The sequence below is a fragment of the Micrasema longulum genome, unplaced genomic scaffold (genome assembly GCF_059751315.1).
Source record: "Micrasema longulum isolate JH-2025_06_02 unplaced genomic scaffold, ASM5975131v1 h1tg001230l, whole genome shotgun sequence".
In the NCBI taxonomy this organism is placed as follows: Eukaryota; Metazoa; Arthropoda; class Insecta; order Trichoptera; family Brachycentridae; genus Micrasema; species Micrasema longulum.
The window spans coordinates 27,075-54,998 of NW_028278417.1; the positions used below are offsets into that span (position 1 = coordinate 27,075).

Here is a 27,924-nt window from a genome sequence, read left to right on the forward strand (position 1 = left end):
TAAAATGATGATCTACCTCTTGCAATTATTTTTCTTGTAGTCACACGATGATTTTCACTAGTACCACTGCACCATTCGCATTACTACATGTACTCGTATAATGATCCCTTAGAGGGTAATTTTCTTGCAAATATCATATGAGGTCAAAGTGTTAATAAAGGTGCTGGCAGCTTTTACGAAAGTACGGGCACTTTACCCTATTCCGCACTATTTTATACTGACCCAGACATAACTTCATCTTAACCCTGCAATATTTTATGTAATATGGTTTTTATGAACCTAGATTATAAAGACGAATTAACTTTTTGCTGGTACTAGATAAATTAAAAATTATACAGAAAAAAAATAAATCGAGAGCATACAAGAAAAACTGACCGAGTCACAATTTTTTTGGTTGCCAAATCGAGTTTTAATGTTGTCACAAAATAATTGTTTTGCTATTTATTACACTTTTGATTTAAAGTTTGTTTTGCTTTACATAGCAATGTATTATGTTAGCATCCGGGGTGGGCTTCCAATTTTTTAACAAGGGGCTCGCGGGAGGAGGTGGTTGGGAGGGGGGTTCGTGGGATCGGTGGTGGTGGAAGGGGAAGGGGGAGGGGGGACGTGTATTATTTTGTTCTAACTATCCAAAACACTAATACATAATAATTAAAAGTACTTAATATGCATATCAAACGACAAAATATAGATGACTTGTTTTTTATGGTAGAAAATTATTTAATTCAACAAATCAAATATTGATTATTAGTTGGAAATTAAACGTATTTAACCTTTTGAACTTTTTCAAAGATGGTGAATGGTAGTTATATTTATTTATTCACGCATTTCATAATATATACAATTTTTTGTTCACTTTACTCAGCTGTATGAAACAGTACTTATGATTTTCTTGCTGTATTACTGTACTGTTTTTTTAAAAAATGTATTTTCCTTATTTATTAAAACGGAGAAAACTTATGTTATCACAAACATTAACAGATGAAAGAATTGAAGGAATGTAGATGTTCAAATATGGGCAGAATGGTGAATGTTACACAGTGTGCAATGTGGCCACTTAAACCAAACAATGTCATGGCGGTTTCCGAGAAAGGCGTTCTTATTTAATACCGACCCCGATAATTCTCCTTAATTATTTTACAACAAATTGGTCAATAATGTATTCCCCTTATTTGTTTTCTACTTTATTCTCTTGAATAAACGCGAACAGAAGGGGGTGTCGAAAATGCTCGCATTCATCCAGCTGACATTCTATTTTGAAGGCTTGAAATCAAATAAAATAACACGTGTATCATAAAAGCAAACAGAACATCTTGTAGAGCAGAAAATTTTCTTTCGAATGACGTATTTAATCATCACCATTTTGTTTCAAATTTGGTGCTTATTTCGTAAAAAATGGACACTTTTAATTTTAACAGGTAATAAGTACTTTTCAAACTATGATTGATAAGTTTTTTTTTGTTTTGTAATCCATTTTGTGAAAAGGACCTAAATAATATTGTTATAGTATTTGTTACAATCAATACCGTGTAAAGTTTTCGCAAACCAAGTCTTGTAAAATTTCCATTGAAAATAAACGTTAAAATGGCATTTTTCAATAAAAAAATTATAAAAGCGCTATCTATGAATAATTAGTCTCATATTTTCGTTTAGAATCATTTTAATTGCAAAGTACAAGATACTATAAATACGTCTTTACATATATTTTATTTTATTTTTATTTTATTTTATTTATTGATTTACACGCCCAATGGGCTTTTACATATTTTAGAAATTACATTTAAGTGCAGCAGTGAAACATGAGTATGTAAATTTGGTTAAAATTAAAGATAATATAAGAAAAGCTAAAAGATACAATAATAAGTAAAAATCAGGAAATGTACCAACATAGGTATATGGTACATAGAAAAATATTTAAAAAATTTACATATGAAAACATACACGCATACATATACATACATATAAGTTTATACATTATTAAAGAGATACATGAGAAAAAGAAATAGTAAATAAAGAAAAATATTAAGAAATTTTACATAAATTAATTTATAACCTAATAAATATATAAAGCATTACCAATACTCTACTGACAGACTTTTTACAGAATTTCCAGAACTAGACATAAGACAAATAAACATAAAAACAATTTTAAGACATTTTCATCAAAATCCTGACAGACATAATGACGGACAAAAAATTTACGACACTAGGCAAAGACAAAAAACAATACTTCTACTCCCAAAGAAAAAAACAAATTACGGACAAAGGCATTATACTTTTCTGGCCCCTAAGCTATACAACTTTTTAAGTAAGGACATATTGGTAAACAAAATGAAAAACAATATTTTCAAAGCTCGACTCCCTGAATAGATTGCTAAAAAGACTAGACAGGAAGCCGAGGAATATGTTTCATATATCAGAATATAATTATAGTTTCTTGAAAGTCCTTCCTCGTTTTATTGATGTAGGTATGTTTTAGAATCTTTTTTCATATTTCTTTTGAATTTTTACACAACAATTGATGTGAAAGTATGTACAAGTATGTATAAATAAATAATACACCGACACTCCGGAACGCCTGTGGGCCAGCGAAGTGGCTACATCCATAAATAAAAATAAAATTACATTGAATGTACCTATTGTATAAACATTTTATTTTGTAAACTATGTATTAGTATTTTATATTGGATTAAATAAATATGTAAATGCTGTTAAGTGGTTAAAATTTGACACTGGAAACACCATCTAAAACAAAATTTTCAACAGTAAAAAATGCAGGGGTCACAAAAAGTCATTCAATATGGCTATTATTTTTATTGTCTGTGTGTGTTGTGTATCCTACGGTACTTAAGCATATTAGGTACGAGTACTGTAGATGCATTGATGCTGTAAAAGCGTGGTTGGCGTTTTGTTGTTATTCTGTTCGGAATAACATTGGCTCATAGCTTCGTGATCTTGCTACATATTTCAAACTTCTCCTTAAATACGTACCTACTCAACTTGGAAACTGAGGTAATGCAACCGATAACCGCTCTGTTTTAGGCAAAACATCAAACTAAAAATCTCTATAAATATCTATTATGTTTTCTCTACAACGAACATTGGAATAAACTGTAAAAAAAAAAATTAGTTATTTATTTATTAATATTCACGGCACTCAGTGCTTTTTAAATGTCATAAATACATATTTAATAGAATGTAAACACTTCAATGAATAGTAAAAAAAAAAAAAAGAAAATAGTTTTATTAAATTAAATTTTATTTTTATTTACTAAGGAAAAACAACAGTTGTTATTTAAGAATACAAAATATGAAAAAATAGTACATACATCCAGTTAAAGTTTTTCACCAATATAATGAGAGAACATGTTACACAGTAAAGAGAAAAATAATATATTATATAATACATGAGAAAAAAAAAGAGCTCTTAAGAAGGTCTTTAAGGGATGAGGAAATGTAAGAGGAGTGAAGGAGAGGGATTTTCATAATATAGTTGACCAATTCAAAATTTTGATATTATAATAAAATAAACATAATTAAAGGAACACACTGACAAATGTTTTTTTTTTACAGTGTTTCAAAAAGTTGAAATTATGTTACATAAGTACTATAACACAGCAGATTCATATCACTAACATGCATAGATATGAATTATAAAGAATAAAATAATAAAAAAATTAAACAATGTGCTTATAAAATTTTAAATAGAAAATGTTTTTTTTTTTTAAAAGGTTCAAAATATAATTTTATTTAATGCAGAGAGCAATAAAATTCTTTTAGATCTATAAAAAAAAATATAATAAAAATGATAATAATAATTAAAAAATGATCTTATAATAAATGGGCAATAAGAAAGTTAAGCGTTTTTTTTAATATTTTTTATTTGTCAATTGACTATCTTACTAAGCCAAAATCAAAAAAAGGTTTTTGTGTACCTGTCGTATTATTAGCGCTATGATTTTTTTAAAGATTTGTAATTTTAAGTTTATTCCGCCAGTGACGTCGCAAGTTCTATTCAGTGAGTTGGATTCCCGGGAATCGAAAATCTATCAGAATGCTTTATAATTGGTTGATTCGGAAAAACTTGTGACTTAGTTCAAAGCTAAAACATGAAAAATTTAATAAAAAATCTAGAAGTGTCGCAATCAAAAAATATTTTTTAAATCTTTTTGATAGTGATAATCATTAATGTAATTTTTATAGATGGTGTTTTATGTTTCTTATGCGATAATGTTTTCTTTTTATTTATATTTCGGATGTATTAATATGAATGATATTCTGTATTGTCGATTTTTTTTTCTTATGTACGGTCCCAAATACTACTACTACTACCATCACGCCATTTCCCCGTAGGGGTAGGCAGAGAGAATGGACCGCCACACACGTCTATCCTGGCATACACTCCTAGCCTCTTCCACATTCATACATCTTGTCATACATGCCCTTCGGTTCTGTCTGCTTTTGACATGACCAGACTTAAGATTTTGGTTTATCTGATCATGCCACGTCTTCCTTGGTCGTCCTCGTCTAACGTTGCCGTTCATTTTTGCCATATATACTTGTTTTACCATTCTCTCGTCGTCCATTCGTTCTACGTGACCAAACCATCTCAGAGACCCTTTCTTAATCTTATCAATTATACTTGTCTCAGATTTACACTCTCGCCTGATTTCATCATTCGTAACCCTGTCATACATTGATTTCCCACACATTCGTCTAAGAGATCGCATTTCAACCGCGTTCACTCGGCTTTCATCCTTCCTCTGCCAGTTCCATGTTTCACTTCCATACATAAGTGTTGGGACTAAAACTCCGTTAACATCCCTGTTTCACGCCTTTTGAGATAGCAAACCAAGATGTCAATCCCCCATTAACTCTTATACACGCTGAACTCTCCTCATAGAGAGACGATACTGCACGTATAAGTTTATTGTTTACTCCATACTTTTCCAACACGCCCCACAATTTCATTCTATCTACTTTATCATACGCTTTTTGCAAATCGACAAATGCGCAGAATAGTTTTTGACTTTTTGCCAAAAACTTCTCCGTTAGCATTCGCAGCGCAAAAATTTGATCCGTGCATCCACGTCCACTCATAAAGGCTCCTTGCACGTCCCACACTTTGTCTTTCGTCACCTTTCTTACTTTCTCGATTATAATTTTCCCATACAGTTTACCGACAGAACTCAGAAGACTGATGGCCCTATAGTTTCCACATTCCGCACGAGATCTCTTTCCCTTATATAAAGGCATGACAACTGCCCTCCTCCAATCCAACGGCGTATGTCCTTCCTTTAGGCAGAGATTGAAAAGTCTGTGCAGCCATGTACCCACGATCTGGCCACCACTCTTCAGATATTCCACAGCAACCTTATCATACCCAATGGATTTTCCGTTTTTCATACTTTTCAGCGCACTCTTTATTTCTATCATGCTTATCTCACATGACCTATTATCACTCGTATCTTCCTCTGCACAACCAAGCTGTTGCTCAGGGACACTTTCAGTACTTTCGTATACTTCCATAAAGTATTCCATCCATCTCTCTTTCACTCCTTCGTCATTCGTTAGCATTCGGCCATCTTTTGATTTTATCGCTTTAATGTTTCCACTTTCGGAGGAGTTCTTTGTCTTTTTCACCTCTTTCCAAAACAGTTTTATGTTTTCATGAAAATGAGTGGACAATTTTATACCTTCCTCTTCGTTTAGTCGTTTTTTGCGTTCTTTCACTCCATTCTTAACCAACCTCTTGCATACTTTATAACTACTTTTCGCACTTTCATACTCGCTGCTATTGATGTCACTAATTGATATAAGCTTCATCCATGCATTCTTTTTTTCCTTTACAAGGTCTTTAATACTATCATCCCACCATGCATCTCCTTTTTTTCCTCTTCGGGACGCCATTCCGCATACACTCTTTGCCGATTCACACAAGCACGATTTAAATCGTTCCCACATTTGGTCGATATTGACTTCTATTTCATTCTTTCCTAAACTTTCGGTTAAATCCCGTTCATACTTCACTCTTACATTCTCGACTTGCAACTTTTCAACCTTGACTCTAGACGAAGTTGTCACAGTTTTCGTTCGTGAGCGCCATCCACGAAATAGAATCACTCGTGTTACAACAAGAAAATGATCTGATTCCATTTCAGCGCCCCGAAACACGCGGGTGTTGGTTGTGTTTGTTCTTAATCTAGAGTCAACAACCACGTAATCAATTATCGTTCTTTCATTCCCTCTTTCCCATGTGTATTGGTGAATACCCTTATGATTAAAAAAGGTATTCGAAACAAAAAGGTTCCACTCAAGACACACTTCGAGCAAACTTTTTCCATTTCCATTTATCCTAGAATCGCCATACATTCCAAGGGCTGTTTCTAGGCCATCTCGACGAGTACCTACCCATCCATTCAGATCACCGGCTAAAATTATTCTTTCATTCGGTTTTTTCCTCGCACATACTTCCCTTACATTTTCCCAGAACTCACGCTTCACATCTTCACCTGCCGAATCGACTGGGGCATATCCGATAATTAACATAATGCTCGTTATTCCAATCTTAAAGGTGATCCACATGAGTCTGGCGCTAACAAATTCATACTCACTCAAGCACTCTACCATTCTAAGAGAGAGCATCGCCGCAACCCCCCGACTTGCCCTTTCTGATTCTGGCGCACCAGACCACAGCACGAGCGTGTCATTGTGCTCCAGCGATCCACTCTCCTTTTTCATGCTCTCACTTATACAAAGAACATCTAGACCCTTATCCTTCATACTATCACACAGTTCATTCATCTTCTTATCCATTCCTCCTCTTATATTCCATACGCCAATACGGCACTCCATTCTCCTCTTTGCACCCCCCCGAGAGACGCGGCATGATGGGTGGTGAGCCTTATCGCTGCCTACAGGCATTCTCTCGTCTTCCTGCCCTCCTACTTAATTTTAATATTTCGCATAACTACTTACATACTACCTAATAGGTTTTTTTAATAACTCCTGGGAGTATAATATGTACTTTTTGAAATATATGTTTTATTAATAATAATAAAAATATGTTTTTTTTATTTTTAATTTTTATTAATTTTTCATACATTTTTAGATACTTTGCCGTACAATTAAATGCAATAATTTCAACCAGACAATCCCACTTGGTTGAAGGCTCTGCTGAGGCATCCCCAGCACGTGTTCAAGCTAGTTCCACCGTCACAACTTAAATACGCTCGTTAAAGGACTGCGTCTTTTCTCGGACTTCAATAGTTGTTATAAAATCAGACCATCACAATACTTTACTTACCTACTACGTTTGAAAGGGTCATATAAAGAAAACCTTGAGATGGTATTCTCGGACTGAGCGCGCCAATTAATAGAGAGTTCTGCGCATATTCGACGAACGGTTGGTACAAGAAACATGGAGCTTAACGTGTGATGTGAAAATATAAAGTGAAAGCTTCACATACGTAATAAAGATCGAGGGTCTTTCTATCAGGTTTCCTCACACTAAAAATAAAACATTTTAATAAAAAAATCGGGTAACTTCATATTTAAAACTTCCAATTTTATAAACCCATATTTCCATTGAATATGATTCTACTGTTTTTATTGCCCCTGTGTCACTGTGGTTTGGCAAATTATATGGAGGGCTTATGTCATGTTAAGAAAATGAATACGGACAGGCGCCGTGGCGCGGTTGGTTAGACGGCTAACTGTGAAACTGGCCTCGCGGGTTCAATTCCCGCCAGTTGCAAGAAAAAATAATCCAAGAAAGATTTTTTCTCAATTGGTCTGGGTGTTGGGGTGTATGTTTTATTACCCCCTTCCATATCCCCTCTATCCCACCTGCTGACAAGCCTCTAAATAGAGGCTTAGCGGGTTATTCCTTTAAAAAAGATAATAAATGTGTGTTAAAGCCTTGGTGCACGTAGATAGATGACCGGCCGTCTGCTTAGTGTTAGTTTTTCGTGCACACATCAAGGAATCTTGACGCATCCCGCAATCAACGTATTGGTTCACCTTAGCCTCGTATTCAGTAGTACTACGTTATTTTTCCTTTCCGAGGCGGGATCTGGAGCGAGCGGCCGCGGTCTCAATTTGGAACTAACACTGTATTCCTTCACGGTCATACTAGGAAATAGAAAGGTGATGTACTGACCATGTGTGTTTGATTGATCACAAATTGACAATAGTGCAGTGAGGATTATAATGAAAGGTTTTAAATTTTCCATATTTTTGTTATTTTTGTGGTTCGACTGTAAATAATTATTAAATTTTCAGTAAATTAGTTTTTAAAAAGATCGTGAATATGTGAAACTGAAGAAAGACACCAGTCTTTATAAACAGTTCGGGAAAAGGGTGGGTGCTTACATTGCATTCGGTTAGTAACACGTGCCCAGGAGCAGACGTGGAGTTTCTACGTCCACCTTCATCAAATAGCAAATATAGATAATAATAAAGTCGACGTGTAAACAGTGTCCTTATTTTTGGACCTGCCCACTGGCCCAACATGTACTGGGGCCCTAACAGTGTTAACTGTTGTTGCTGAAGGACTAAAATGAATACGATCGATGATAGTGCACTTTACCCTGCGTACGTCTAGCCTTTTCCGCCAGTGCCCACCGGAGCGCAACAATACCTGGCCCCTTCTTCTATCGCCGTCTATCAAATGGCAGTAACCTAATAAAAGTAATTGTAACAATAATTTCTCGTGGTCCGCGGACGGCGGCCAATCACGGCGCAGATGGGCGGGGTCCCCCCGCCGCCCGCCGTCCCACCCGCCCGTACCTGATACACAGTCGTGATATCACAATTACCGGCTTTGTTACAAATCCAAATAGTGAATGTTCTCGAAACTAGATTAGAGGGGGACGCGGGAACGATAAGCGGTGATCGAAACTTCATTATCATGAGATACAAAAATATGGATATTACGCGTTGGAACTACCGTCTTGTACGTGACGTCACAGCTAAAAAAAACAATTCAATGAACGCGGTGACGATGCAAAGCTCTCGAATGCTTAGTGGTCGAAGTCAAAGTGGCAAAAGATGCTTCGTTCAAATTTCCTCTGAAATTTGTCATTGTACCAGAGGCGGTTCCTTAGTATGTGCATAAATGCAGTACACTGCCAAGTAAAAATTTGAGTAAATAAATTAGTAGTTTTATTGATAGTAGAAATATGTTATAAATGGGTTGAAAGAAACAGGGATTCGTTTGCAATATTATACACGTAAACATCACAATATTCAATACTAGCGCCAAAAGATCTAGCGGAATCGACTCTAGCGGACGATTTTCTCATCTTGTCTACGCATGCGCAATCGTCCCTGTGCCTATTCTGTTTTGCAAAATCTTTTACCCTGAATTTGTAAGAAATATATCATATCTCCTAAAATCGTCATTTGAGCGAGACAGACAATGCTTCATACCGATCAATTGTGCGGTAGAGGGAGAAGATAATATACATATTCCGGGCATTGCCAACGCATGCGCAGATTTGAAGTTTGTAATGTCACTTTGAACATGCGTAATGACATGATGTTAGTACGAATTTAGTTAACTGTGTTATGTTATTTGTGTTTTTTTCTTTTTATATACTTTTTTTGGCTTGTATACATAATTTCAATTTTTTCAACGTTTTTGATAAAAAAAATTAACCTGTATTGGGTGTGCGCATATTTTGTTAATTAAAAAAAATGATTTTATTTTGTACTAGTTCAGTATGTATATATACATCCATGTAATTTTTAAACTTTTTCAATTTTCTTTCCCAGATTGCATAATGTAAACATTATTTTGAATTTATTTCCATGCCTAGTATTCTGTTTATTCTGTTATTTTCAAGTATTTTTCATACCCTTTTTAATTTGTAGTATATCATAATTTTAATTTTTCTGCTTTTGTTAAATAATATTATAGTTTAAAATTTAAAAACGTCTCCAAAAAAATTATTATCTGTATGTCCCTAAATGAGTTTTTTTTTAAAAAACTCCTTGGGAATATTGTATATAATTATGTATAATATGTTTTCAATATAATAAAAATAAAAAAAAACTATAACGTGCGTATTATGTTGGGTGCATTTAGCGTTTCTGGTTCCGATGCGCGGGCTGTCATACGTTTATCACGTCAGACCTATCATATTATTATTATTTTATCGAACTGAATAATATACAAGTTGACAAAATGTAAAGAAATGCACTACCAATGTTTTCAGTCAGGAGCCGCCAGTGCATTGTACATAATTTTTACTCTGCACTAGGTCACAAGTGACACTTTGCTAACTTTTATAGAATCCTACCTCACGCATCAAAGGAATCGAAATGGTGATTCAAAGTTATCGAATGTTACGTTTTATTAATCAAATAATGGTACATAGGATACTTTAGTCGAACTTACTCTTATTTTAGCGCTATACTCAATGTCTATTACAAAACTGTAATAAAAAAAATACAACAGGGATGGAGAATACCTTAAAGAAGGGAATATGGAAGTCTAGGCATTTACAGGGCTTATGGCCTGTCATTAGCTGGTTTATGTGGCCACTTTACACACTGTGTAACATTCACCATTTTGCCCATGTTTGAACATCCATATTTCTTCAATTCTTCCATTTGTTGATTTTAGTGAAGTTAAAGATCTGAAACCTTTATTCTTGTGAAGAGATTCATCTGACTGATTTTTTTTTCACATACTAGGCAACGCCTGAAAACAATTTTCCAATTTTTAGTTTTTTCTTAAACCATTTGGTTTTATTTTAATATTTGAGTTTGTCCAAATGTTTGTAGACAAAAGGCTGAATTTCACCTCCTCGGGAGTGGAATGGAAGAATTGAAGAAATATGGATGTTTAAACATAGGCAAAATGCTTAATGTTACACAGGCCACTTAAACCAGCATAACAACAGATCATAAACCCGGTAAATACCTAGACTTCCATATTACCTTCTTTAAGGTATTCTCCATCCCTGTTGTAATTTGTTAATACTAATGACTCCCGAAGGGGTGAAATCCAGTCTTTTGTCTACAAACATTTGGATGAACTCAAATATTGTAATAAAACTGTAATTTTTGGCCTATAATTTTGGTTTATTTGAAAATTGTAATATAATGTAAAGGCTGTTATTTTCTTTCTTTAAATAAAATATTATTTTATGCTTAGTTTATAATATACCTACAACGATTTGACAATTGTTTTTTTTCGAATCGAACACGGAAACTCATGCATACTGTTTAAACGCGCAAATCCCTGCACCAACAGGCAGACAGTTTGAAAGTCGTGATCAAATAATATGCAAGATAAATTAAGTAACGCGATCAGAACAAGTCGACAGGTGTATTTTGCAGAACACCATTCAAGGGATTTGCACCCCCGGGCTGTTGGGTTTCCCTCGCTACCACGGGTCATTGTTCCCTGAACGAAACATACCCTTCGGCAAGGTAAGCCTCCTACTACGGCACTATAACTCCATATTAGTAAAGAAGTTTCTTCCATTCAATAATCAGAGTGTATATTATGTTAATATCGACTCCATTGTTTGATACACATATTTTTTGTCACTCTCTTGCAAACGCCTCCCCGATACTGTGCGGAAAAAAACGGCACTTTCGTTGTCTCGTTTTCCGCACCCCAAAACTGAACTAATTTTGTTGTTTTTTTTTTAAAAAGAGTAGCAGAATTAAATTTTCTGTTTCAGTACTTTTTGCGTTTTTGAAAAATAGTCATCAAGTTCGTATATAGTACGTCCGAAGACGACAGATAAAATAGAGCGCTTTGAAGGCTCTTTGGATGGTCCCAGTTCCTACTATAAACGATATATAAACATATTATATATTATAAAAACACTTCTCTAGTGCCATAATCCAGGGAGAAATTAAGGGAATACGTTTGAATGAAAAAAGGTCAGACCGCGTTTCCTCTTAATTCATTTTCCACACCCAGTGTTGCATAAGGCACTGCATAAGTTGTTTTTTTTTACTTTTTCCCATTGAGTAATAGTTTTGATTTAAGATAATTTATAAACAAATAGTTCATTTCTATTTTTATATATCTTTAGCTTTTTAATATTTTTTTTCTATTGAATGTGTTCTGTAACTTGAATTATAAAAATAAAACTTTTATTTTATTGGTTGGTTGGAAGAAATAAGCCCGCCAATGTACAAATAACATTTTGTACAAAAAGTTAAATAAATGAATAAGTAGATCAATTGAGAGTATTTGCGTAGATTATTTTAGTTGCTTTAAAAGTAAGGTCATCAGTCTTACGCTTTAGGTGCTAGCTCATGTACCTACAGTGAAATATTGCATACAGGTAATCCAAAAGCTCACTACCCACCATCAACTGTTATAAAGTCCTTCGGGACTCTGTTAGCTGCGCTAAGGAGAAAATTAAGACAATTATTCCTGAGGTATACAAACCTTATTTAGATTAATGAGGGGGGAGTGCGATGTATGGCCAAAGGCCAATACGTCGTCCCCACCTCAAGGATCCCCCAATTTAAAATTTCATTAGTCCCAGACTGGCACATGGAGCGTAAAACTGATCACCTTACCTTCTAAGTAACAAAAAAATACAAATTACGAAATAAAACATTGCTATTGATTATTGCGGAGTAAAATCACATTTTCAAGCAATATTTTATTTTCTACCTGCCAGGAATCGAACCCAGGACCCACGAAGCATGGTAGGCGAACCCGTTTTTTGCGATCTCAATCAAAAGGTTAATGAGTGTCTGAGAGGTTTTTGAATAGGCAAATGCAAAATCATGGTTTATGGGAAATTTTACTGCAATTTAAGGTATCTTGCGGGTATGTATGTGTGTACTATGATTTATTTTTTAAATAATAAAGTTTTATTTTATTTTATTAAATTTTATCTCTAATTCTTAATATTTTATATATATTTATATTTTCGATACCTGACACCCTCTTTCCAATATAACACCCACACACCCACCCTCTCACTCACTTACACTCACACAAACACACTAGTATGTATTGTACGTGTATTTAATGTATTTCTGTGGATATCTGTCATTGGTTTTATTCTCTGTATATGTTATTTGTTATATTTTTATTACATGTATTACTGTTGATATCCCCAATAAATAAATAAATAAAAAAAATAAAATAAATGTCCATTTGATTATGAAAAAATAGCCGTTAAATGACAGATGTAATTTAAAATTTCTTTACAGATATTAATTGAAAATTTCTAATTATAATGCATTCAAATTACTTTATTAATCTCAATGTCATTTTGGGTTTATTTTTAAGTTGTCTATTTATCCTGTACTATGTAATATCGGGAAGAACAGTACTACACAATAAGTTATCAGCAAAAAAAATATTTAAATTGTCCACTCCTTTAAGACTTTATTATCATACGGATAAATGTTCATTAAAATCCAATATTTGTTTATATAAAAATGAGTGGGTATTTTTCAATTTTATTTTTCGGCATTTATTCATTCAGTTATTTATTTACACTATGTAGCAATTAAATTTCATACTTTTTAATAACTCCTTTTACATATCTTTATTAACTTTACTTTTCAACCTAAGAAGGCATAACTGCTACCTATCATTCTTTGTAAACTTATTATGTATTTCATACGCAATTCTGTATTGTAAAAGCCCCCTATACGTTTTATGTACAACAAATAAAATAAATAATAATAACGAAATACCAAGTAATATGTTTCAAAACGATTCCAATGTTACATTTTTTCCAACTAAAATCTTATTTTGTAAGTGAAGTTGATCGAGACGCCAAAACCGGGTTATTTTAAGGCCACGTTGATCTCGTAAGCTCGGATCAAGTCGCTTATTGAAGAAAGAAGATTCGCCGTTTGCCGTTTGCCGTCAGTAACATCCGAAGCGCAACATCCCAACTGATCGATACGTGAATCACGATTCCGATGTTATATTATTAAATGATCGCTGATACTAGACAACGGAACGCATTTCAGGTAGAAGGGTAAATATTACACGTGAAGTTCAGAACAGAATATTTAGTTATTTTAATTTTAAGTACAAAACATGTCCTTAAATAACTTCTTGAGAACACACATGGCATAAGAATATGAACTTCAATTTTATTTACTTTATTTGACACTTTATATACATATACAATATATATACATATAAGGGCGGGCATAATGCCTTAAGGCAATTTTTCCTACCTACCCAAACCGTTCAGTTTGAGAAAATTACAAGTACATGGACATATTGAAACTTAAAATTTTATACAAAAATTAGAAACAAAGATTAACAAAATAAAAACAAATATAAAACAAATTAACACTATACTATGAAGAGAGGAGAGGGGACGGGAAGGAAAGAAGAAGGATAAAGGAACAATTTAAATTTTAAGATAGTGACATTTCAATCTTTACTTAAATATAAATAAAGAAGGGGCGTTAGTGGGTAGATTATTCCTCAATCGAGCGGCTACTACTGTAAAAGAGGAAGCAAGAAAATTAGAGCGATGACAGGTTATTAAAAGGGTTCTCTCGTTACTAGAACGAAGAGATAGTCCGTGTTGTGAAAGGGGTTGAAAGAGCTCTCTCAGATAAACAGGCGAGGTGGGATTATTTAAAATATTGTAAAAAAGTGATAGAATGTGAACGTTTCTTCTATGCCTGATACTGAGCCAGTGTAGTATCAAAATTTATTATGAACTATTTTTTTCTAATTGATTTGATATATTTGAAGGCTTCTCATTTCTTCTAGTTCTTTAGATTACTCAGTGTACAGTTTTAAACCTATGGTCGATGATTTTGTCATTTAAATTATTTATTGACAATTCTTGATGAAATTCCATTAAAATGATGTAATAACTTATATTTACATATAAGTTATCAATTTAAAAAATACTTGGTACACTTCCACTTATTTATTTTGACCAATTAGCGCTTTCACCCTCTAAAAGCGCTAATTGGTCAAAAAAAATAAGTGGATGTGTACCAAGTATTTTTTTAATTAATAACTTATATGTAAATATAAGTTATTACATCATTATGGTCAATGAGTTTAGAGACAATTTTTTTCTCCTACATCTTTTTTCTCTCTCCGATATTATGTCTTCGTATGTAGGCCATTGTTAATTAAGGTTTAACATATTTATAATTTTATTTAGCCCCTAAATTTTTTTGTGAATAAAAATTGCGACATTTTATTTCAATTTAGCTTTGGTGCGAGAAAGCTAATTTCTATTGCATTATTTTTTCATTAGCACACGTAATTGTTGAGAGCATTATTCTAATTGCCTTATCCTGTAGAGTGTGAATGTTTTTGATTTTTCTTCACTAGATAAAAAAAATATTGACGAAAAGTTATTTATTTGAGGGTTAGGTATTTAGCCCATTTAATAGCAGTAAATACATTTCTTCTTTTTTTTATGTATGTATACAGGCACAATTCAAATAAAATACAAATAATGAAAATTAAAGCTAGGGCAAACAACTTTAATCGTAATAACTACCTCAAGTCGATCTGGGCTATTTTAGTGATTGTTCAAATCTAGAAAGACTTATAACAAAAAAGTCCAGATCTTGTATCGAGTTTACAACAGTGGCGAGCCGTGCTTTATTTTATAGGCAATTTATTAAAAATGTTCATTAATTTATACTACATATAAGTACTTACATAACACGTAAGTAATGTAATTATAAATGATTTTTTTTTGTAATTCTGGGAAAATCAACTCAAACAACAATTATTATTAACCACGCGATAAACGTAGTTTTATTCTACACTATTTTAATACCATACTTGCACAAAAGTTTATTAACAAATACCACAGTGACATTCCGCAGGTATTTCCATTATGATCTGTCATTGACAGTACTGTCAAGACTTGAGCACTGGCCGATTTCTTTTAAAATGAATAATGCCTAAAACGGCCACTGCGAACGCCACCTGTCCTATGTGATACATAATATGTCAACGGTATCCCAACAAAGAAAAATAGTCCTTCGGAAATAATTTTCGAAATACTAGTTTCCAAATAGAGAATCTTCTAAAAATATTTGTAATCTGCAAGTTTGTTTTAGTACTAAAAAAGCCGACTTGGGTTAAAGACGAAAAATACAGTGTACTTTTTTGTATGGAAGAATAAGCTGAGGTAATCGGCTAGTTTCATCGTTCAGTAAGAATGGGCTGGGCGCTGGCGCTGGGCGCGCTTCATAGATATTTTTTTGTAGAAAGATATAAACGGTGATTTATAATAAATGACAATTACTTAATTTTTTTTCCCATAAACATGGTTACTATAATTTATTATTATTTAAAGTCAAATATAATGGTAAGCTGTGCATAATCGCTTACTTTGACGATTCGCCCCTGGTTTACAATGCCACACAATCGGGATATTGGTCCATGCAAGCCATAATTTGGGCTGTCCTGATCAAGAAACAGTACATTATTATTTAGTAACCAACGGATCGGAACATCGAATGCCACTTACTTGTTTCAGTAACGATGGTACATTGGTTAAGCCTTAGTTAATTAAATATGCATATGGAGTTACTGTTATTTCTCCGTTTTTGTAGAATTGAGATTGTTAAGATTGACTCAATTTTTCTGCTTACACTTATGTAATATCCCCTCTCGAGGCCATATTATAAATCATCCACGCTACTTTTCTCATCAGACGGTGGCGGTGTTTTACCGATTCGATATGATATATATTGCCTAAAATTTGTACTTTAATTATTTATTTGTTAAATTTACATCTCGTTAATTGCAAATTAAAGACATCTTGCATGGTAGGCAAACGTACTAACTACTGGTTAGGTTATGTTAGATTAGGCATTGTAGTTAGTAACCAGTCTTACCACTCGAATACGAGGCGGCCAGCCTCATAGTGTGAACTGGCCCACAGTAGTTTGGTAGGAAGACCGTTTTATTTTTACCCTTTGAAATGGCTTCAGTTTATATTTGTGTTTTAATTATGTGACTACGGCAACATCTAATTAAGAAACCTGACTTGTTCCACTATTGTGGTTGGCTACAGGTTTTACAGATAATATTTTAATTGTCTTCTTTCTTCATTGTGATTTTCATTTTGAGGCTAAAAATTCGGTCCCCGCTCATAAAACTGTTCGTATTATCACATACTTAGGAAGTTCAGTAAGATTTTTTTAATTACTTCGTTACACATATTACCTATTCTACATTCAACTTAAGAAGAGACTTTTGACGTTGGCTTGACTTCATGAAGTTCTGTAAATATTGACATTTTGGTGTGGGAAACAAATGCCGTACTTTATTGTTGAGTCGCCGCAATAGTGACGTACCACCAGAAAACTTCACTATCGATCGACAATATCGACTTTATATTGAGTTTCGAATTATTTTTTTAATTATTTTTTATTCATACAAATACATACATATTACAAAAAAATATAATAATAACGTATCCCAAACTATATGAGGCCAAGGGCCCTATGTTGAGTTGAGATACAACTGGTTCATGAGATACATACTGGTTGGTGAGAAACATACGCCTCTGGAGGCAATTCCTTAGTATGTGCATAAGTGCAGTGAACTGCTAAGCAAAAATTTGTGTTAATAAGTTAGTAATTTTATTAATAGTAAAATATGTTATAGGTAGGTACAAAGAAACAGGGATTCGTTGCATATCATACTCGTTAACATCATTATATTCAATACTAGCGCCAAAAGATCTAGCAAAATCGACCCTATCGGACGATTTTCTCACCTTCTCCGCGCATGCGCAATCGTCCCAGTGCATATTCTGTTTTGCACAATCCTAGTTTATAAATCTATGCAATATCTCGCAGCAGTTTCCTGCAATGGTCTCTTCCCTTTGACACAATCTAGACTTGTACACTCTTTCTGAAAATGGCTTTTGTTTTAGAGAACTTAATATGTTCATCCAGGGCATTGAACACTCTTGGGGCTTCAAAGGAACAAATGTTTTTTGTTATTTCAATAAATAAATCAAAATTGATTAATTTCAGGAGATCGTGAGAGATACTGAGAACTAATGAGAAATAAAATATTTATTTGATTACATATTTATAAAAATAATACTTGCAAGTGCAAACATCATCATTCCCTTTCCGCACCTAATGGTGCATAGGGCGCTGCATTGCTACGTCAATCGCAGTGTATTTTGATATTTTTTGTTTTATGAAGGTAAGATAATCAGTCTTACGCTTCAGTTCCCAGTCCAGGGCTATGAAATATTCTAGTGTAAAAACACCCTTTTAAATAAATATTTCATGTCGGCCATGTCGGGAATCGAACTCGAGACCTTTTGCATGGTAGGCGAACGCACTGACCTTTGCACCACGAGGCCGGCAAAGTGCAAACATAGCATGTAATATATTTTTTTAATATCCGTAACGTATTTTTTAAAAATGCACTAGTACCAAAAAAGCATCTTGAAATGCAAATAAAAAATAAAACCTTACGTTACGTTAAAAAAATGGTAATAAATTATAATTTTATTCTAACACAAAGATTTTTTTATAAAAGTATAAAATAAATATTAAATTGTAAACTTACTTGAAAAGTATAAATCAATAAACATACAAAGTAAATTTTATTTTAAATAAAGAAAATAATGCCTTGGTGATTTAATAATAATAAAAAAATAATTAAATCGATGACAACGGATCCTTTTAAATATTAATTAGAACAAACCGATTATAAGTCGACTACATTGATTTTATAACCAAATAACTCTTAACTGATCGTCAATAAATTTTATTTTTAATGAAGTGTTATAAATATTGTGAACAGATTTCGGAATATCAATATATGAAAACCACTGTAAAAAAAATATATGTGTCATTCTTAAGTGGGTGGTCATTAGCCATATTACCAAAGGATATGGAAAATTCTATTTTTAAATAAATTACCCTTAATTTCGATACAATCTGACGCATATCGCGAAACTGTTTTTAATTAGTCAATTAAAATAAGTTTTGATTAACAAAGAGACAATCTTATCAGATCCCGACCGCGATAGGATATAATGGTCCACGATAGACCGTGATATATTTCAATTTGCCAAAAGGAGAAAAAAAGTGTGGGAATTATTGCTAACGTCAAATTCAATCGATACATTCAAAGGATTGAAAGAATCAACGAGTTTTGTTTTTAATAAGAGGTTCCAAATAAAAAAATCAGATATATGTGAATCGATATAGGTATGAAGGGAAAATAATGTATTTAAATAAGGGTGTTTATTTTTACTGATAAATACCGAAAGTTTCCATTTTTTTTTTTTAAAACAATATGGGAAATTGGATACAAAAAATGTACAGTACTCGTATTTAATTATACGGCAAAGTTTCTTGAAAATACAGGGAAAAAAATGTATTTAAAAAAATCAAAACTAACTTGTTTCAACGATCAAAAACAAAAATGATCAACCAATGATAAGAGAGCTGTAAAAGATTTCTGGTTTACTTACCGTCAACGGACCAATCGGCAGAATTGACCGAAGAGAACTTAAAACGTCACACGTGGAGTAATTTCAGAAATATAAAACTTTAAAAAATCGTAGCGCTGATAATGTGATACCCAAAAATAAAATAAAAAATAGCTTAGTTTGATAGTCTATAAATAAACAGTTATAATAAAAAAGATCACTGAACTTCTTTATCGGTAGTGAGAAAATGTTTCAAAAGGTTATAAATATGGATAGAAGTAAAATGGATTGTGTCATTCGGCCAAAACAATTTTGAAATATCTGCTCCACAAATAAATATGGACAAAAACAATAATTTGATTATCAACTACGAAGTACGGGCTGTATGTACTCAGGTCGAGGATGCAAGCGCAAACCGAAACCATCCGTTGCACGTTCGTTGTTAAACAAAAAATCAAACCTAAACTTTAGAACACTTTTGTTCTATGCAATAAAGCCAAAGAACGTGCTCCTTGCGCTGCTCATCATTTTGCTCCCGCACTGCCGCCCTCTCGCCTGATGTTGCCCTCTCCGCCCAAACACTGCTCTACTCGCGCAATTAATCGCGGCGCTTCGCACTTGACAAAATATATATCATTCATTTGCCTGCGTCTTGTGTGAATTTAAGCACAAAAGAGAAAAAAATCATTTGAATTTTTGTATTCTTACCGGGGATCGAACCCGCAACCTTCCGTGCGTGAGTCAAGCGTCTTAACCGTTTCACCGCGGATTCCGCCAATTGCTGATAAGATTATAATTAAACGAATTTTGTCGGCATCGTGGTGTAATGGTCAGCGCGTTTGCCTATCATGCGAGAGGTCTCGGGTTCGATTTCCGACATGATATATTTATTTAAAAACGTGTTTTTGGACTAAAATATTTTATAGTCTCCTGGACTGGCACCTGATGCGTAAGACTGATCATCTTACCTTCATGTAACAAAAGTTATCAAGATACGCTGCGATTGGTGTACCAGTGAAGTGCCCTATGCACCATTAGGTGCGGAAAAGGAATCATTACAATATTTTTTTTGAAATCGTTCTGTCACACACACGTAAGATAATGTTTATTTATGATATGAATGAACTTTATGTCATTATTATAATTCTAAATTATATTAGTAAAAAAAATATAAAAAACAATGAGGAACTTCAGCCCTTTTGGAAATAGGACACAAAAATGTTTTCTTGTGCGGGTAATAATTGGAGCATTAATTTGTAAAGGTAAGTTTCCTGAAAATGTACGAAAAAAAAACATTTAAATAAAAACGAACTACTTTGAATGACGTCACTAGTTCAAGACAACTTAAACAAATAAAAACTAAAACCACTTTCAGACAAAGAGATTTTGAGTATTATTCAATTAAAATCCACCTGCTTCCATTATCTATTAAAACAATTAGTAACGAGAAAATGTTCAAAAAGGCTATAAAAAAATGGATAGTGGAGCTAGGTAGAAGTAAAATGGATTGTCTCATTCGCCCAAACCAATATTAAATCAAGTGCTCCACAAATGTATAGCTTATGTTATGCTTTTGTTCTTTCATTGTGCGTTTTGTAATGTAAATAATATAGATCTACGTAAATAAATTATAAACATAAATACGTGTTGTTTAAAACTGTCTAAACATTTTGTTAATTATCTCTGTTTATTAAGTCTTTTTTTTTGTTCTCAAATATAAAAATATTTAAAAAAAGTATATTGTTAAGTGTCCTCGGCACGGGTAACCCCAGTGACTTCACATTATTTTTATTATTACTTATAGTTTATAAATATGAATAAATAAAAATAAAAATTATCACCGAGAATAACCGGAAAAGAACCTCTGACGTCACACGCGTAGTTATTTAAAAAAATACGAAACTTTAAAATATCGTAGCGCGATAACACGAGAGATAACAATTTAAAAAAAATAATTTGGCTTTGTTTAATAGTCTATCAACAAATAAAAAAGACCGCATTTTTCTTGAGACATATTTTTATTATTGTGCATCTACTTCATGAACCTTCCCATTTAGGTACCTACTCATTTTCTTCATATTTTGTACATACGATCATATATATTTTTGTAACTAAACGTTTATGTATAGTATGAAATTATTGGAAATGCACACGAGGTAAGTTGCGCAAATAATGTTCCTCGCGTTAGTGGCGGTAATCCGCGCTCCGCCCTCCCCCCCTTCCAGGCCGGCGGCGAGCGGCGGGGCAGGCGGGGGCCCGCCGAGGGGGGCACAGCCCGCGGCCCAGACTGCCGATCTCCTCAGTAGCCCCGCGCCCTGCAGCGCCGAAGGTTCATCTGGCCGAGGGGAGTTTCGCTGCCCGCTCTCCGTCTCGCGTACTGACGCCGCGAACGAGTTTTGAAACAAACTTTGAGGTTATGCTCACGGCAGTTGCCGGCGGGACTTTTGTTTGGGGTGCGTTTCTTGTTGTGCAATTCGCACCGGTACCCGTACCTACCTTCATTTGAATGCATGATTTTTTACGCGTGTGCAACGTTAGACCATTGTTGAAAATAAAGACTAGTGACAGTGAAATTACAACGGCGCCTAACATCCCAGTGTTATTGTGAAAGTTAACATTTTAAATAACTTACTTTTTTAAATACCATTTTTGGCAACATTCTCAACGTTACGTCTTATTTTAAGTGCAATTAGTGCGACATTTTAACATTCAACCGGTCGTCTGGATGATAACTAATTGTTTTATTTGTCGACGGGAGTTTCGAACTGACCACCCGGCGATCCCCATTCAACTAATTAATTTCTCGTTAGTTTATCCAGCGACTGGACCAATTATTCCTGCATGAGAAGCACAATGAGCGATGAATCAGAAAACTTGTCATCAATTTAAACTACGCTTTAACCGTATATTACCTTAACTTGGACATAAACCTAAACGCGCGGTTCAAATTTAAATATATACAACAACAAAAAAAACAGTGAAAGTGGCGGAATTCTCGTGTGACTAAAACAAAAATATCTAAGCTTCCTTGCCATCCAAAAGCCATTAACAAACTTGGATATTAAAATAAAGGAGATGCGAGATATATAATTATTTGTTTAATATTTATTAAGTGCGGCTCGAGATGCTATGCCCTGTGGTACGCCTTGAGTAATAGGTATAGTTGTGGTCAAACGTGAACCCTGATATGTTATTGTGACCTGTGGAATACCTTGGACCACCATGTGTCGGGTGGTGTGGCGACTGCTGTCAAGAAGCATGTCCCATGGACTACAATTACAGTTCTTTCTCTTGCTCCTACAATTCCTACAGGTAAAATGATACAAATTAATTACGCACCCCTATATTTTACGAAAATGAGTAACACAATGAACAATAAAAAATGCCATTGTTACACACTTAAAGCAATTAACATTGTAATAAAAATACTATTGATTATATTGTACTTGTCCTACTGTTAATTCTTTTTTATACGCAAGCATCGTTTTTTTTAGTTAGCAGGTTTAAGAGAAATGTGGCTTTGTATTTTTTATTCTAAACATATCATCAATCGTAAGATTCTTTACAAAAAATTCAACAAAGGGTAGATTGCGTTTTTTAACGTGTAATTTTACCAGTGTCAATTAATTTATTGCTTAGTTAATACTTACAGAAAATTAAAAAGAGAGAAGGTTTAGAAAAAGTGTTTTAGTTTTTGTAGAAAAATTGGTATATGAAAATGGTTTTGAAAGCAGATTTTTGGTTTCGTGTCAATTTTTCATCATCATTTAATGTAAGGTTAATTTAATTTCCTTACGTATTGTTAATTTGAAGTGGGGAGTAAGTATTTTTACAGGATATTTTAGTATTCTGATGACACAATTTTACATGAAACTGCGTAAATTCATTATGCAGCCGTCTATCTTCATCGTACAAAATGACCATTTCAATACCCAACAGGAGGCAAATAATTCACGAATAAAATGACTAAACTACCTGTCGGCTCGTGGGTCAAAAACCGCGATGTGGACACGACGGACGAACGCATGGATAATAAAAGTTGATGAGTAGGAGACGATACACCTGTTTTGGGACATAAACATTATTTCGTAATGAGTCGCAAGTGACAAACAGTTCTTCCAACTGCAACTGAAAACTTATCAAGGGGTCTTCAACGGAATAATATCCCAAAATTACAAGCAAAAATTGTTTTAACCTCCCTCTCAAACTTAAATACTTAGTTCTGTCTGTTAAATTTTTCGCTTTAATTTTAATCAATGAAGCTTTATTTTTTTATCGGCGTAAAAACATCTACACTTCTATACTAAATATGTTAATTTTAATATTATGTACCTTTTTTGGGTGATACCGTGTATGTTGGATTTGATCCGACGTTTCGGCTACCATTGCAGGAGCCATCTTCAGGGAAAACTGTGTGTTTTATAGAGAAATGTATGTGTTTAAGTACTAGTAATTTGTACCGTGTCACAGTCAGCAGTAGGCACATTTCTAGTTTTGTAGGAAAGAATAATTATGTTTATGTACTAGTAATATGTATTGTGTCGCAGCCGGCAGTAGGCACATTTCTATTCGTTTTTGTCATATGTAGTGCTGGGAACCATGTTGAATTTAATTTAAGCCCGTCGTCTTTGTTTATATTATTTGGATGTCAGCACTACATATGACAAAAACGAATAGAAATGTGCCTACTGCCGGCTGCGACACAATACATATTACTAGTACATAAACATAATTATTCTTTCCTACAAAACTAGAAATGTGCCTACTGCTGACTGTGACACGGTACAAATTACTAGTACTTAAACACATACATTTCTCTATAAAACACACAGTTTTCCCTGAAGATGGCTCCTGCAATGGTAGCCGAAACGTCGGATCAAATCCAACATACACGGTATCACCCAAAAAAGGTACATAATATTGATAACAGTGACCGTGAAAACCTTCGCACCTATGTTAATTTTGTTTGTAACGCTTTTAGTACAATAAATAGTACTAACTTCAGAACACTAATTTTACTATTAAAACTTATTATTTTTATTTTCTTTGGTACATTTTTTTCTTTTCATTAATTAAGGTTTTGATTTTAATACTTTAATATTTATATTTTATAGATTTTTATTTGATTTTTTTGACTTTTTTTGATCAACCATTAACCCTTTATAGGACACCCAGATCAAAGTGATAGTGTAGTAGTATATAAAAAAAGAAAAAAGTTAAGTCTTACATAATAAGTACCGTAGTAACGTACGGTAAATTAGTCTACCACTCAGATTTTTTATTTTTAAATGCATTATGTTTATTATCTCAAAAAATAAAACATTTTTAATACAAAATATGTGTCATAAAGGGCATGTAACTTTTTTTATCGTAAATTTTTTTTAATGGTTTTTATTTTTTTGTTCCATTTTTATTGTTTTAGTTTGATTTTCAAGAATTTTTTTTTTGAAAGCATCAAAACCACAATAAAAATGTTTATTATTTTATGTGCGTATGAACATAATGTACATATTTAATATTGTATTAGTACTCTTTTATTTGATTAATGCACTTGACGACAACTATTAGTTGATAAATTATCAAAAAAAAAATATTTGATATTACAATTTCATGTTAAAATCGTGTTAAATAATATTGTATTGTTTATATATTTTTTTAAAAAGGTTTCTGTATTAATAATATGATTTTTAAATAAACAAACATTGATGCCATTGGCTTAACGTTAAACTTTTGAATATTTTACTGATCAATCGTTTATATTTTGTACCTTAGTGTAATCATCAAAAAAGATTTATAAAAAAACTTTCCAAACCATAGAAAAATTTAAACAATTTATGAAATGAACGTTTTAAAAAATTATGAGTACTTGCCTAATAATTTTGAACGTGTATCTTTAAAAAGGAGTTACTGAGCAATTTCAGAAATAAATTTTCTATTATTAAAATTTACTCAAATAAGTTATGTGAATCGGAATTCTCCATAGATGCGATGCATTGATAGAAGAGGTGTTAACAAAAAAAAATAGCGAGGTTTAATTATGTTATAAATTCCATATTTATTCACTTTAATTTCAAGTTTGCGATATTTTGCAGCTGAATGACCATTAAAAAGTAGCCGTTTTCGCATTGATGGCAATTTATTTTTGTTTATTTTGGAGGCATACATTATTTTGACATAATATTGCTATTTATATTCAGCGCTACGGTAATGTTGCATATGAATAATTCATAACGTCACGTACGCCAGGACTTGTTCTAAAGTCGTGTCATAAATTACAGGTGTTGAGTTTATAAACTAACATACTTAATTCTAATTCTCCATCCCTAAAACTGTATTGGTAATAATTACCTATAGTAAATAAATAGGCGCGTTATTTTCCTACTAGCCGTTGTTCGAATACAGCAACAAATCGAATCACGGTGTATTTTACAAAAATAGACGCGCGACTCAAAATCACACAGTTACTTTTTTGCGTTTCTTCAACTACTTGAACATTGATAACGATGGAAAATGAGGAATAACCTTAGTTACGACTTCAAGAATTATAATACAATTTGAATGAACCGGGTTTTGGTCCCGTGGCTAGTGCCGCAGAGGTCCGAAGTTAAGTTCGAAACCCGCTCTACCAAAACCTGATTCCCATTTTCTAAAAGCGTGTTATTTACAACTTGTTGAAAATGCCCTCCAAAATTTAAATTTAAGATTAAATCAAAAAAACTACAGAGAAAAAAATTCTAAGTGTGAAAAAGAACCAGAATTCTAGACGGGTGTTTTTGGCTCGGTGGCTACTCTCAGGAGAAATCCTAAAAAAGGAAATCGAGTAAAGATACTTTTACCTCGTTGTGTAGTGGTTGGTGCATTCGCCTACCATTCTTGAAGTCTTCGGCTCGATTCGTGGCAGGGTGGACGTGAAATATTGGTTTTATTGGTGTTTCTACACCCCAATATTTTAGTGTTTCTGGACTGGCATCTGAAGCGTAAGACTGTTCGCCTTACCTTTGATGTAACTTAAAGAATATACCATATACATATATGCTTCAAATTCCAATGCAGTGCCCTATGCACCACTTGATTCGGACCAGAAAATGATAGAGAAAAAATATATTCTTGATACATTTTAGTATTGTTGTGTTTGTTTTATGCAGTTTAGTGTTGTTAAACGTTTATATTAGTCCTGAAAAGTTTATGAACTAACTTAATAAATCATTAAAAATATATATATACACTAAAAACATTTAATTCCATAAAAAACTGACTTGTGTGCACATGTACAAAAAACAGTCCGCAGCTATTTCAATAAATTTTAAAACTTGTAAAAACTGTTTAGGTACTTCCTATATGAATTGTTTTTTTTAATTATTCATAGTCACTGGATTATTAATAACTTGTAGCGCCATTGTAGAAAAGATTAATAATTAAGTACCAAGGCTTGTACATTTTGATCTAAAACTGTTGATGCCAATTTACAAATCATAAATTATCAGCTATAAAAAAATTACCCACACCTAAAAAGCGATAATATATCTTTCTTTCAGTTTGCGTTTGAATAATAACATCTATACAACATCACACGTCAACTTTACCGTTATTAAAGGTCAAATATCACTGAATTGAGGATTAATTTTAACTTTGTTCGTTGACTATACTTTTTTATTGATGTATTTATCAAAACGCTAATTATTAAGACATAATTTGAGTTATTATTGATTATTACTAGCATGTAAATGAGTAGATACCTATCTCATTACAAAGCACAGGTTATAAATGTACAATCCGATGAAAGCATGATGAAATAAATAAAAATAAAGCTAGAGGTTTTCTGAAAATCTTTTTCTTAAATTCTAAATACAGAGTGGATTTTTTGCAACACCTAATTTAAACATATCTATTGATAAGATAAAACAGAAATTTCTCGATGTTTTTCTGTTTCATTAAGAAATATTTTCTGCGCAATGAAAACTGGATTTTACTTTTGACACGAGAGATAGCGTGTTTAAACAACTCCCTTCAATTATAATTTCATTATTTGGACGTTTTGCAAACCACGCCCCCTACTTAATTTCACCTGCTGAGGTTAATTAAATCGTCAAATTTAATTATTTATTATATAGTATAATAATGCACATATACGCCTAAAAGTACTCCCCAAACTGGCACCTGAATTGTAAGAATAACTCGTCTTAACATAAAATTATACACAATTCAATATCGAAGCATCGAATAATACTATGCTCATAATTTTTAGATCTCATTTTAATAAGATTTAATAGGAAAAACGAATTATGGTAAAGTGCACAATTCCGGCACTAACCAGTTTTTCGGTTCTCATTAATTTGAATGTAAAAAATAAGATTGTTTGACACCTGATAGTTTTGTGGAGGTATTCAACTCATAGATATATATTCGGTCATAAATATTATGCGTGTAGTAGTACTATGTAGAGTTTTATTGCCTACTGCAGTTTTTAACGAAAAGCGAACTGTAGCGAAAAAACGGATTTTATTCAGTTTTG

General features: G+C 33.0%; 1 protein-coding gene across 1 annotated transcript in view; it reads left to right on the top strand.

Moving 5' to 3' along the window:
• The first annotated feature begins 21,713 nt into the window (after positions 1-21,713).
• The window catches only part of Ser (protein serrate), a 428,305-nt gene continuing 422,094 nt past the window's right edge, over positions 21,714-27,924 (top strand). The window contains exon 1 of the mRNA XM_088234339.1: positions 21,714-22,724. Coding sequence (XP_088090465.1) covers positions 22,635-22,724 — 90 coding nt within the window. The 5' untranslated portion in view covers positions 21,714-22,634. The remainder of the gene's footprint in view (positions 22,725-27,924) is intronic.